Source organism: Lissotriton vulgaris, chromosome 9 (assembly GCF_964263255.1).
Source record: "Lissotriton vulgaris chromosome 9, aLisVul1.2, whole genome shotgun sequence".
Classification (NCBI taxonomy): Eukaryota; Metazoa; Chordata; class Amphibia; order Caudata; family Salamandridae; genus Lissotriton; species Lissotriton vulgaris.
In genome coordinates, this window is record NC_141697.1 from 608,732,208 (window position 1) to 608,746,937 (window position 14,730).

Genomic DNA, 14,730 nt, shown 5'->3' on the forward strand with positions numbered 1-14,730 from the left:
ACATACCTGGATATTTAACATTGGTGTCTACTTATGGTATGCAACAAACAATAGATTATGGGTGTTATGTCTTTATCCTTTTTAGGGGAGATCTGTTGAGAGAGTCGGGTAAAGGCATGCACCTTCTCTGACATAAGGTAGGAGAGATAGTCTGGAGTATAACCTATGTACAGAAGAGGTATAGTTCTATGTATAGGAAACTCAATGCTAACCATCTCTATGTTTTTTTAATAGAATGAATGTGCTGTTACCCTGTACTCACCCTCACATCTCGCCCGACAGAAAGCCCTCCTTATTTTACAGGTAGAGTGAGTTCTCATTACCAAATGTTTATTCTGATTACCAGCCTAGAGTCATTGAATCGTGTAGTGATATTGTTCTCTATCTCTTTTCTCTGTTCTCAGGTCTCCCTCCCTGCTGTTCCCACCCTTTCCTCCCCTCGCTTGACCATCTCACTAGTCCGAGGGGATTTATTCAATCCGGGCTTGGGGCTGTCAAGAGGTGGACCCATTTTTGCTTCAATCCAATCTTGAGGATACCTGGTGCCCGTGACAACAGGCTGCCAACCACTGTGCATCCTTCTCTATTTTAGGCTTCAGTAAGGAAATTTGACATTTAGAAGTTCTGTCAGTGGACAGCAGCAGACTGTCAAGTCTGACAGTGACCATATTCCCACATACACACACAACATTTAAAACAAGTTCAATTCAATGTTAATAGAAAAAGATTGAATTAGAAGCAGGAAGTGGTTACTGAAATATGTGAAGAAAGAAAACACAAGTATATAAAAAAAATAGTTAAAACAGGGAGAAGTAAGGACTTACAATCAGGAGAAGACAGGCTAGTTGAGGTCTAACCATTATAAACATGCAGCTGAAGAAAAATAAAATTGGGCCAAACAAGGAAAAAATACAACTCTGATTGAATAATAGGCAGGTTCCAACAGACCCTTCATGGAGGACAGAAAAAAAGTAAATAGGGAAATTAGCCTAGCTCTTATCAAATCTATCAATATCAAATCCTAAACAGAATGTATTTACTAAAATCATATTTAAAATAAAAAGAAGAACAGTTCAATAGCATTTCCTCAGGAGCAGGGGACAATTATACGCATATGGCACATTGGAAGATTCCAAAACCATGTGCTCCACTACAATAGTTGGTGAAAAGGAAAATTCTAAATATCAAAGACTACATGTACAATTTAGAAGTAAAAAATTGACATTTACCCTCTATTTCGGTGAACTTGAGAGCTGCCTCATTGAGGCTGTGGACCCTTTCAGTCTGAGCAGCAATGTCAGCTTCAAGTAAGCTATGTTTCTGGAGTAAGTCTTCCACTTCCAACAAATGCTTCCCGTACTCTTTGGATACAACCAGTGCCTATAAAGATTAATGAATACAGAAAAAATGTTGCTCAAAATCTAAACTTGCTGTTTAATTGAATATACACTAAACTTATATAATCTGGATCTTCTCCACCGGGGCAGATAAGTATATGTCTCTGTTGATTTGCAGAAGGATGTAAAGCCCGTCGGACTCTAAATAAGGCTACAGGTCTGAGGACTTCTGTTCTTTTCTTACATAGTCCAATGAGGATGGAAAGACTTGACAGGAGCCAGCTATTAGCAATTGTGCACAGTGAAGTTACAATGAATGAATGAATATTAAAGGTGCGGAGAACTAAAGTCTATAATACCTAAACCATAATTTTCAGTGCTTCAATTCTTGTAACCTAAAACTTGGGGAGGGACTGGTGAGACAAGACCGATTAACAAGAACATCAAGTTTGAACAGATGAGTTTCAAAACAAAAAATAAATATTGTTTGAATATGAGGAGCCTCCTCAATTTCACACCATCAGTAGTCTTATAAACATCTGCTGGTAAGACATTCCAAAAGGTGGGAACAACCACTGAAAAAGCCTAACCTCTAAAAGCTGAAATCACAAATTAAGAAACCATCATGTAGCCAGTAATCGCCTACTGTAATATTCAGCTAGGGTAATAATACACACATGTATTGCACAGGAAATACTTCTTAGCAATAGCAAAGACTTTGCTAATCACTTAAAGGACTAAGTGGATGAAGTGTGTTAGACCTGGCACCTTGGCGTGAGTCTCCCTTCCACTTTTTGCTGATGTGCCTCCGATGTTTTGCTGGTTTTCCGATACTCAGGGCACTGCGCCACAGCTGATCCGTGCCGCAGTGCAAGTGCTCCCTACTGTAAATTGTATATACGATTGGTATTCCTGATTGGTGCATTGGATTTGCTGTCAGTCCCTAGTAGAGTGCACGAGAGAGTGCCGGGGCTTGTAAATGCCAATACTGCTGGTGGGCCTGCAGCGCTGGTTGCGCCACCCACCGAAGCAGCCGTAAAGATGTGTCTGGGAACTGCGACCGCAGAACCCGCGTGCGGTCTCGTACTGTTACGCTAGCTGGGCAAGTGTCCACACTTGCCCGCACCGACCCTTCCCTTGACTGCATATTAGTCACCCCTATGGTAGGCCTGCGGGCAGGGTGCGTTGTAGGTGTAAGGTAGGACAAGCCCTGATGTGCGTGGCATGTCCTGGTAGTGACTTACAACGAAGACCGTATTTCACTGCTGAAGGCTACCTGCTCCGTTAGGCCAGACTGAGCTGCGAGGATTATTACCCCCTATAATCCCCGCCGGCTCAAGGAGCATGGTAGTGAGTCATGTTTAGTATGCCTGAACTCAGGATGATGAGATATTTCTTGTAGGCAAGTTTATTTCAATATCCCGGGTTTCCAAATGCTACTTTTAGAAAGTTAGCATTTGCTTGCCTAACCATTTCAGTTGCCTCTGCCAGTATGTGTATCCGACTGTCTGGGATGTGTGAGTGACAGGGCTGGAGGGATGACAGGTGGTGAATGCGCAGATTACACCTTAGTGGGAGGTAGGAGTGCCTCTTGACTCGAACTGTCACTGTGCTCGGCCACCACAATGCTGGCTCCACCCTCCTGGGGAGCGGCGGATGACTCTGCCGGCACCTGGCCCAGGAAGGGCGAAGCCCCCATCAACAAGGTACTCTGGCCACCCCTGTCCGGACAATGCTGGCTCCACCTCCTGTGGGGCGTCTGATGCGCCTGCCCCTCACACTGAAAGCAGAAGCCGCCGTACTGCCACTTGTCACCGCCGCACAGCCGCCGTCTCCAAGGCCGGAGGGGACGACGAGGAGAGGACCGTGCCGCCACAGAGCACCGCTGCCCCGGACGACCAGTGACCTGCTCGGCAGAAGAGCCGCAACGATCAGTGACCCCGGGAAGGCAACGCGACGTGGGACAGATCCCCTGGAAGCCGCCGGCTCCACCAAGAACTTTGGTTAACCCCGGCCTACGGGCCTCAAGAGAACTGCTATAAGAACTGTGGTAACCTGAATCAAGTATCCTGCAACCGTTTTCATAAAGCATATCGACTGTATTCACAAGCCTGCTTAAAACCTATATAAAGATATATATTTTTACAGAATACAGTCTGGTCTCGTTGTGTGGTGGGTTGGTTGTGAAGGTGTACTGTTGCAAGTGTTTAACCCTATGTGCCCCAAAGATTAGCCTGCGACTGCTTAAGCCACACTACCTAGAGGGTAAGCAGAGGTTGTCTGGAAGGTAACCCTCAGCCCTGACGAGGAAGAGAGAGTCCCTGCTTGTCGCAAGTGTTGCACTGCGCCAACTAGAGCCTCCCCCTTCCTACAAAGTGCATAGTCACTATAAGAATTTAAGAATGAGGAAATAAGTTCTCTACTTACCACAGGAATTTGCACTCACTCAACTATATAAAGGCATAGGTCCAAGCAAAGAATTCCTGTACACCTGCACCATAATACACATACAGGAACATTGGCAAAAAGTACTTAATGGGCTTCACTAACTGTCATCCATGAGGTGGTGCTAAGTTAACGTCTCCCTGTAGCTGCCCATGGGGGGGACAATAAAGTTCTCTAGGGCCACCTCAAGTCTGAAACAGCACCCTGCTGTGATGAGAGTTGTTGACCCCTCAAAAGGCAGGCCAGATTTAAACTGGGAGTGACACTAACAGCGCAGTAGGAGCCACATGGTTGGGGCCTCTGCATGCCTCTGAAACGAACCCTGAAGGCTCTGATGAGGATGGCGCAGTCTTTTACTCCACCCAACCTTGTGTGAACCGCCATAGGCGGGGGGGATGTATAACATTACAACGCATGCTTTTACCACGCATGCTTTTACATCGCAAGTTTTACAACACATGCCTTTACAACGCATAGTGTTGCGGGGTGCTGGATAGTGAATAGTTTAATTTACTATTCCAACTCCAGTCCCCGTGGATAGTAGGGAAGGTGTTGGATAGTAAATTAAATCTATTCCCTATCCTAGAGCAACCCCCAGCACAATGCGTTGTAATGGTTTGCGTTGTAAAAGATGTGATGTAAAGGCACTGCGTGGTAAAAGTTGCGTTATAAAGGATGTTTCCCAGACGGGGGGAGTCTCGCAGCTGTAGTTTGAACTGGCATAACTGGTTTTATGGCTGAGGTCTACATATGCATGCGCTAACTCAGTGAACTGGAATATAGCTGGACAGAGCATATTTTCTTAATTTTTCAGGTGCCACACTACACCTGGAGCACATATGCACACAATGTGGTCCAACATTTGATCAATAGTCCAGCACAAGGTCTCTTGGCATGCAAAGGTTGCACGGACCGAGGTACTTGTGACACTGGTGAGTGAAGGCACCAACATTACTTGGGTCTTTTCCAGTCACTTCGGAAAGGAGCTGGTGTGGCCTGGAGAGGCCTGAAAGAGGGACAGGATTCTTATGGCATTAAGGGATAAATAAGGATTCTCTTGTGCTGTCCTGAGCCACAATGGGACTATTCCACAGGATTCTCCAGTCCCCAACTTGTCTTTCAGGTACATCAGGCTTCGGATGCAGAAGGAATGGCGAATATAACCTGAATCTAAAGCCAGTAAGTCACCATTCCGGCTACCAACCAAGAGTGAGAAGGTAAGAAGGGGATTTAATATCATTAGCTAAGAAAGGGCCTCATCCACATAGCACAAAGTCAAGCACACAGGCACAATCTTCCCTTCAGGAGTAAAAGCTTCCGCTTGAAATCTGAAATCAGTGAAAATGTGAGATGGCAGTAGAGCCAGGTGAGCATGCAAGGGAGAGAATGATGTCTACAAAAGTCAATGTCCAAGTTATCACTGCGTTGTTTATCCGATTCTTTTTTGTACCAGTTTCTAGTTCTGTAGCCAGCCAGAGGGTCCTTTTGACCCAATCTGTATGAGGGAGATTAGATAGTAAATACACTTATCTTGGCAGTTAGCCACATAATTATATATATTTATTTGGGCTCCTGCTGCCTTCAGCCAATACCTGAAGAATTATAGAGTTGCTATGTAAGGGGAATAGGGATAGCACCGAAAGTGTGCAGACCTCCTAAAGTAAGAGGTCCTCTAATATTTCCCAACATATCTGATCTCAGAAGTAGGAAAAGCACAGAAGGTATACAAGGGGTGTGAAAAGAGGTACGCAGAAGAGGTGGGTGATAATTATTGGCAGAGATCAGAGTTATCTGTGATGACAAACACCCTGCCAGGAAGAAAGGTGTCCTGCGGAGAGGTAACAACATTTTATCTCCTATTTAAAAAGTTAAGCTAAGAAAACTATCAGTAGGGAAGAAGATTAGAAAATGTACTGAGGGGTATATTACGGTATACACCTGTTACAACGCAACTTTTACAACTACCTACCATTACAACGCAACTTTTACAACGCATACCATTACAACGCATTGCGCTGGGGGGCGCTCTAGGATAGGGAATACGTTTAATTTACTATCCAACACCTTCCCTAGTGTCCACGGGGACTGGAGTTGGAATAGTAAATTATACTTACCACTATCCAGCACCTCTAAGCGCTATGCGTTGTAATGGTATGCGTTGTAATGGTCGCGTTGTAATGGTAGGTAGTTGTAATGGTATGCGTTGTAACGTCATACATCCGTATATTACACCTGGAAAGGTTGGAAGTAACCCAAATGGCCACATCCTTTCTGTGTTTTAGTTAAGGCAAGGATGCCTGGGCATTGTAGAATAAGATTAGGAATAATTCAGTAAACTAAAAAGTTTGCAAATGTATTATACGTTCAGTCTGTCACTTTATAGAAGGCATGGCTGGGGAGTGCAAGAAAGTGGAAATGCAAGGGTTACCGTCTTATCATCTCACCCATTACTCACTCCCCTTTTGCTTATCCTCTCACAAGACAAGGGTGTGGGAGGGATGAAAATTCCATAAGAACTATAATTAAATGACAGCATGCAGCATTAATGTTACTGAACCTTACTGAGGGAATCTATATCTAAAGTGGTTATGTTGTACTTTTAAACTGCTGATTTTATCTTCTATCTGCTTTATAAAAAGAATCAGAACAAAAACTACAAGGCATCAATTGTGTCCTCAAGTAACGCAACTGGTGCTATTTGAAGCGCTCTGATACCGGATTAGGTCAAGTTTGCGCTATATGAAATTCTGTAAAAAAAAAATGCAACCAATATATATTTGAATTTTCACCTGGTAGGAGTGTGAGTTTAAGCGGCTGCTCTCATGCGAGTTCATTCTACTTATACTAAACTTCATGAAACACAATGATGAGAAAAGTAAGCCTGGAAACAAGGCCCTGTGCGTTACCTGCATCTCTTCCATCCAGTCAATCATGTAGACCATTTCCTGGAAAATTTTCTGAAGGGCCACATTCTGCTCTAGGCGGCCTCGCCGTGCAGTCAGCAGGTCAGTCAGGAGTTTCCACTGCCGCAAGATGTTGTCCTTCTGTGCATTGATACGCTTGATGTCATAATAGCTCTCTTTCTCCATTTCCTGAGCCAGCTCCACCACCACCTGGATCCGCTCCTGATAGGAAGAGATATCGGCCTCAATCGCCTCGTGCTTCTTCATGGCAGCTTCCACAGCTGGCAAATCATAGCCAAAGTTGTCCTAAGAGAAAATGAAAGGTACCCAGAGAACAAAATGTGATCATCTCACTGGGGGGAGAAGTTTTTCCTACACTGCTACAACATGTTTGAATTTGCTCCCTAACCGTTTGTGATTTCAATCGAATCTTTTAAAATTTAGGAAGGACTTAAGACCTTAACTGTAAACTGATTTCTGCAGTTTAAACTGATTTCTTTGGACGGCTGATTCCTAGTTCCATTTTACTTTGTTCTCCTTTATCTCCTCAGTGATTTTGTTTCTTGGACACTTGCGCCAAGATGCCTTGTTGGTATTAGCGCGCTCTATAAGACTTTTATAGCATAACATTTGACCATTTTACAATTGTTAAGATCCTTGCAGTCCGTCACTTCCGCTAAAATTTCCCTTTTCTCCTCACCACCATCATCACCAGATAAGACCTTATGAAAAGGCTATCTCCAGTCAGAGCACTTTTTACTATCCTTCCCAAAGCACAGTTAGACAGAAAAATAGTGACCTTCAGCTATGAGTTACAAAGCAGGCCGAAGGTTCTCTTCTATGACCTCAGCCAATGTATACAGTGAGTATACATTTGGAGTAATGACCATGTTGCTGGCTGCTGACATGGACTCTGGCAGACAGCATTCTAACTCAGTCTCCTGTTTAGCTATTTACCACGGTTAAACTTAAACCTTTAGTTGACCCATGCATCTGAATGTAATGGGAAACAACCTTTACAACGCAACTTTTACACCGCACTACCATTACAACGAAACCTTTACAACACAACATCCATTACAACGCATGCATTTACAACGCAACCATTACAACGCATGACACTACAACGCACACCACTACAACGCATGCCATTACAACACAGTCATTACAACGGATATCATTACAACACATAGCATTACAACACATAGTACCCTTACTCTATCCAACACTTACCCTACTGTTGCACCCCCTGGAGTTAGAATAGTAATTTTTACCCCTACACTATTCAACACTTACCCTACTGTTGCACCCCCTGGAGTTAGAATAGTAATTTTAACCCCTATACTATCCAACACTTACCCTACTGTTGCACCCCCTGGAGTTAGAATAGTAATTTTTACCCCTACACTATCCAATACTTACCTTACATGCAATGTAATGTTATGCGTTGAAATTGTATGTGTTGTAAATGTAGTATGCGTTGTAGTGGAATGCGTTGTAAAGGTAGTTTCAAAGAATTCGTTGTGGGGGCGTGGCCAAGATGGCGACGGAGTAAGACGTGCCTGCGAGCTCCTCCGGCACCCCGAGCCCTTCATAGCTTTGTTTAGCGGTTTTGGGGCGTTTTCGGCCCTGGCTTTGACTCTCCTGGGTCTACTGAGGCGTCCTGCACTGGTTTGTCCCTTCTCCTGTCGAGCTACGACACGGGACGGCGGACTTGGCCGAGGTGTTACTTCGGTGACGCACTTGCTCCGGAGCGGCCTACGGGGCTTTGTCTGGGCGGCTTCGATTCTTCACAGGAGGGGACTCAGGACTCTGGACTCTGGCGAGTGATCGAGTGCAGCCCTTCTGCTCGAGTCCCCCACATTGGAGCTGTGGCGAACCCGCCTGTGGTTCCAGTGACCTAGCTGGCAGTTAACATCGAGTGGAGGTGGCGTGGAGGCGCCGTCCTGTCTGGGGCCTTGCTGGACAGCGCTATCGCCGAACGATCGGAGAAGTGGTGCCATCTTGCCTCTCATCATCGGCACTGGGGCGTCGCGCCATGACAACGAGGACTCGCCTTAATAAACCGGGGAAGGATGGTCCCGGGAAGGGGGCATCTGGATCGCGCCCGGGCCCTAGCAAGTCGCCGACCAAAGACGACACTGACGGCCCGGTCACGAAGGCCTTCCTGATTGAGCTTTTCTCCTCCATTAAGGAATACATCACGGAACTGAAAGCGCAACTAGCCTCCGACCTCCGTGAAGTCCGCCGTGATGTAGACGGCATTGGCGAGCGTGTAGCTACCCTAGAGGACCATGACTTGGGCCTCAGTGGGGATGTTCATCAGCTACAGCAAGATCTGCTCCAGCTCCGTGAGCAAAATCTGGACCTCGAGACCCACTGCGAGGATCTGGAAAACAGGTCCCGTCGCAATAACATCCGGATTAGAGCGGTGCCCTGGGATGGAGACGGTGGAAATCTGCGGGAATATGTGGAGGCTCTCTTTCTGCACATTTTGGCGGAGGACGATCGCAATGAAGTCAAGCTGGACAGGGTACATCGGGTGGGCCTGCCGCGTGGCGCACGCTCGCCGCCTCCCGACATCTTGGTTTGTGTCCACGACTTTCAGCTGAAAGAGACGATCCTGCGGAAGGCGAGAGACATTAACAATTTGCTTTTTCGCGGACACAGCCCCCAACTCTTTCAGGACCTGGCGGCCACCACCCTGCAAAAGCGACGGGACTTTCGCCCAGTCACGGCCTTCCTGAGGGAACACGGGGTGTCCTACTCCTGGGGTCACCCCTTTCGGCTTATCTTCCGATGGCAAGATAGACTGGTACAAGTGCGGACAGTAGCAGCCGCCAGGGACTTGCTTGGAATGGAGGAAACATCTGCGTCAGCGGACGCCACCGCCTCACCGAGAAGACGTCGCCGTTCCCGATCCCCACCTTGGCAGAGAGTGGGTCGACAGGTCGCAGCGGAGGGGCCATCCCCGTCAGCGAGCCAGAATGAAAGGGGAGATGCTTTGGCCTCGGTGGCCCAGGTGACTGAATCGAGCCGAGTGGACAGCTCCTCGGCGGCTTAGGCCCCCTCAACAGCGGCCCGCGGGAGCTGGGGGGCTCTACCACCTCAGGTACTCTGTGGGACAATTCTCCGATGGAGGGTTACCCCGACCCTGGAATCGGGGGGAGCATTACCTGGGTCTTCTACCCCCGACCCTTACGGTCATGTCCGACTTTCATTGTTCTTTTTCTACTTTTTACTTCTCTTTTTCTATGGTTCGTTCTTGAGGCTCCTGGGGGCTCCGGTGGGCTTGTTGGGGATAGATACCGGTGGTGGTGGATGGGGACTTGGTATGGCAGTGGTATGTTTGGTTTGTCTTTAGAGTTGGGCTGCATTAATGGAAGCGTTGGGGGGGGGGGGGTTGGTCTCGATGTTGCCTGTTACGATAGGCTCCTGGAACGTTAAAGGCCTTAACTCGCCTCAGAAGCGTCAGAAAATTTGGAAATATATTTTAGATCATCAACTAGATGTGGTGGGCCTGCAGGAGACTCATTTGGCTCGCAAAGATGAATCCAGGCTTAAGCACAGGCAGTATCCTCTGATTTATAAGTCCTCAGCCACTACTAAGCACCGTGGGGTGGCACTTTTGTTCCGATCTGCCCTTCAATTTCAACCTATGGGGGTGCGGGGGGACAAGGAGGGGAGGTGGCTGATGGTTAAGGGAATGCTCATGGGTAAACTCTGCACGTGGGTGGTGGTCTATGCTCCAAATACTGGGCAACATGGCTTCCTTGAGACTCTTCTGCAGGTGATTGGGGACTTTGGAGAGGGAGCGTTGATTGTGATGGGGGATTTCAACTTGGTTTGGGATAAAGGTCTTGACTGTTCACATCAACAAAGGACTGAGGCGGGTCTCTTTTCCCCGGAGCTGCGCGATGCTTTGTTGTGTCTTGGCCTTATTGATAGCTGGCGCTCCCTCCACCCCCACACTAGGGACTACACGTTTTATTCACATGTTCACCGCACATATTCTCGTCTCGACCATATTTTTGTACACCAATCTTTACAGGGTGACCTGCGAGATAGCAAAATTTTTCCACTTTCAGTTTCGGATCATAGCCTTCTGGCGACATGCTTGGTCTGGGCCCCTGAATCGTCCCCTCATCGCAAATGGTATTTCCCGGCATCCCTCACACGGGATGAGGAGTCTTGCAAGAAGCTTAGGGCGGCCATTGGGGAGTTCTTTGAGCTTAACAAGGTTGGTGACACCTCGATCTTTACCCAATGGGACGCCTTCAAGGCGACGAAACGGGGTACGTGCATTGCTTTGAACTCCGCCCTGAATAGGCTTCGTCGGGAGGAGCGGGAGGCGCTGGAGGCGGAGCTGACCGCGTTGGAAACTGCGCAGAAGCAGAATCCTTCTAGAAAGACACTTCGCCCTCTTGCTGCGGTGCGAGGGAAGCTCAAGGCGCACTATAATAACCGAGCGGAATATACCCTCCTGCGCCTACGGCGCCTGTCTTACGCTCAGGGCAACAAACTGGGGAAGCATTTGGCACGTCAGCTCCGGGACAAACGGGAAAGAGAGTATGTGAGTGGTGTTCGGACCCCCTCCGGGGTGGTGGAGCACAGGGATGCGGTTAAGGCGGAGCTCTTCGGTGACTTCTATGCTGCTCTATACTCGGCGGACCGCTTAGTGCCGGTCGCACAACAAGCATATTTGGAGACCCTGGCGCTGCCGCAGGTCTCCAAGGAATGGAATGAGCTCCTGGAGGCCCCGTTCACCAGGGAGGAGGTACTCTCTGCCATTCGGTCTCTCAAACCGCAAAAGGCACCGGGCCCGGACGGTTATACGGCCTCCTTTTATCAGACGTTCGCGCCCGAGTTGGGAGACCACTTGGTGCTTCTTTTCAACGCCATGAGGGAGGAGGGCCGCACCTCGGGTACCATGGCGGAGGCTATGATTTCGATCATTCCCAAGGCGGGGAAAGACCCCTCCAGGTGTGAATCCTATCGGCCAATTGCCCTCCTGAACGTTGATGCCAAATTATATTCTTCTATCCTAGCCACTCGCCTTAAGGACCTTATGCCCGCTCTCATCCATCCGGATCAATCGGGCTTTATAAAGGGTCGCCAGACCCACGATAACACCAGACGGCTAATTCACCTGATTGAGAAGGCCGAACGTTTTCGGATTCCAGCGGTTCTGTTAGGCCTTGACGCTGAAAAGGCGTTCGACCGGGTGGATTGGAACTTTCTTTTTAGCACTCTTCATGCTTTTGGCTTCTCTCCCACATTTATAAATATGCTTTGAGCCAATTATCACGACCCGCGCTCGAGGGTCATGGTGAATGGTCACGTATCACCGTTTTTTGCCCATTCTCGAGGCACGAGGCAGGGCTGCCCCCTATCCCCCTTACTTTTTGTGCTTAGCATAGAGCCTCTTGCCATTAGGGTTTGTGAGGACCCGGATATCGTGGGCCTCCCCTTCACGGGGGAACAGCATAAAATATCTTTGTTTGCTGATGATGTCCTTCTGTCGCTAGCCGACCCCGGGACTTCCCTTCCGCGGGTGCAAGATGTGCTGTCCCAGTTCGAAGCAGTGGCGGGGTTTCGAGTGAACCCCGGCAAATCGTACATACTCAATCTCGCGCTTCCGCCCTCTGAGGTAGAGCGTAGCCGACCGCTCACTCCCCTGGCCTGGGCGGGCTCCTCCCTTCAATATCTTGGGGTCCAGTTGACCTCTTCCGTCGCCACCCTGTATGCGGCTAACTTTCCGCCCCTGCTGTCTCAGATACAGGCCGAGCTGAATCGCTGGAAGCCTATGTTTATTTCTTGGCTTGGGCGCGTACATGCCGTCAAGATGACGCTGCTCCCCAAGCTTTTGTATCTCTTCCAAGCCCTCACCATTCCCTTGGACGGGGGTTTCTTTCGGCGTTTGAAGACTATGGTCCTGCGTTACATCTGGCAGGGGGGCCGTGCCAGGCTTTCCTTTCTCACGCTTCGCCGACCTCAGAGGAAGGGTGGGGCTGGCCTACCGGACATGCTTCTTTACTACAAGGCGGCACAGCTCCGAGTGTTGGCTGAATGGACCCAAATGAAGTCGGAGAAGCATTGGTTGCACATGGATAGGAGTGTGGCGGGGCGCTCTATTTGGGACCTGGTTTGGAAGGCGAAAGGAGATCGGCCTCGCAACGCATACATTAGCACCCCTACGAGCACCACTCAGAAGGTCTGGGACTCAGTCTCTAGTGACGAGCGGTGGACTACCTTTCCTTCCCCCTTCACACCTATTCACTTTAATCCAGCATTCCCGCCGGCGCTAGTTGAGGGGCCCTTTGATGGGTGGAAGGCGGGAGGCTGCCATGCACTTACACACTTGTTTCATGGCTATGAGCCGCTCACCTTCCACAATTGCATGCGTGACTATGGTGTACCACCTACTGAACACTATCGGCATGCCCAGCTGTTGCATTCGGCACTGTCTCCTGAGGTGCGGGACGCTGTGACAAGGCCTCCCACAGCTTTCGAGACCTACATTACTCGCACATCCTCCATGAAGGGGGTGATTTCCTTTCTCTATGACTTACTGTTATCCACGGCTATTTCGCCTCGCCCTAGATACATGGGTTTGTGGGAGGAGCACCTGGGGAGGGACATCTCCGAAGTAGAGTGGTCTCATCTCTGGCGCGATCTACACACATTCAATCATTCGATCGATCTTAGAGAAGCACATATGAAAACCATGTTGGATTGGTATCTGTATCCCACCCGATTGAAGAGAATCTTTCCCTCAGCTTCTGACAGATGTTGGCGGGGCTGTGGCCTCCTGGGGGACTTCCGCCATATCTGGTGGGATTGCCCCATCATACGGCCCTATTGGGAGGAGATTCTGTCTCATATTAGGGAGATCCTGGGCTACCCGGTTCCAGATTCCATTGGCTTTGTGCTCCTTGGCCTTCGAGACCCGCTTTTGGAACACCAAACCAGGGCCGACAAGCACATCCTTTGGCTCTGCCTGGGAGCGGCCAAACTGACTCTGGCTGCTTCATGAAAAGAGAGGGAGGCCCCAGCTCTTTCCCTTTGGTTTGCTAGGTTATGGAGGTTGCTGAGTGTGGAACGTATGGCGGATATTTTCAGGAATAACTTTAAGAATTTTGCTTTCAGATGGGGCCCGCTGGTCCGCTTTCTTTCTCGGGGGTTGCCGTCAGTGGTATGCCCGCCCACTATACGTGCCCTACATCTGTTTCAGGTGTGACCCATGCCTGTGTGAATGGTTGTTGTCTGGCTGCCACCATCGGGGGGGGGTTGGGCGCACTGGGGAGGTTGGAGCCTCTGGGGAGGGGGGGTTTTTGGGTTTGCTTTTCTTTCTTGTAAGGGGATGTGGATGATTTGCCTTTTTATGTTCTTGCATGTCGCATTGGTTTTCTTATGGCCGCACTGTGGGGAGGCGTACTTGGACTTGGTCAACTGAGCCTCTGAACTGGATTGACTTGCCCGATATCGTGCGGGCTCTCCCCTCCGGACTTCTCCGGGGACTTGACACTCTCCCGGGCTGCTTTTTGGAACTTTTTCTGATTGTGCTATTACGTCCTGCCCTGAGTGTTGACATTGCTCAGCCCTTCATGACGTTTACTGCTGCTCGACCTTTTTGCATTGACCCCTGCGTGGGTACTTCAATGATTTGCATTTCATGTGTATTCATCCCCCTTTTCTTTTCTATTGTTTCTGTCTTTCTGTTCTCTCAATAAAGATATCTTTCAAAAATAAAAAAAGAATTCGTTGTAATGGCATGCGTTGTAATGGAATGCGTTGTAATGGGTGTTGCGGTGTAAAAATTGCGTTGTAAAGGTAGGCGTTGTAAAAGTATGCGATGTCATACATCCGAATGTAATGGTTGCCTGCTAGTTTAATTGAAATTATAATTTCTGTTTTAATGTAGTAATTTCCCCTTAATAATAAGATTTTGCTATGCATTGCAGGCATATAAGGAAGTTCAAAATCTAGTCACATCTCTTTTTTTTAAATTTTTTACAGGTCTACTGGCAGCCATTAAATCTGAT

The 14,730-nt window shown here is 48.4% G+C and overlaps 1 protein-coding gene across 1 annotated transcript in view; it reads right to left on the reverse strand.

The window, feature by feature from the left end:
* Positions 1–14,730, reverse strand: part of SPTBN4 (spectrin beta, non-erythrocytic 4) — a 1,634,043-nt gene that overhangs the window by 1,305,467 nt on the left and 313,846 nt on the right. Inside the window, exons 12-13 of the mRNA XM_086938242.1 lie at positions 6,689–6,991; positions 1,230–1,380 (exon numbers count right to left, since the gene is read on the reverse strand). Of these exons, the coding sequence (XP_086794368.1) occupies positions 1,230–1,380; positions 6,689–6,991 (454 nt within the window). The remainder of the gene's footprint in view (positions 1–1,229; positions 1,381–6,688; positions 6,992–14,730) is intronic.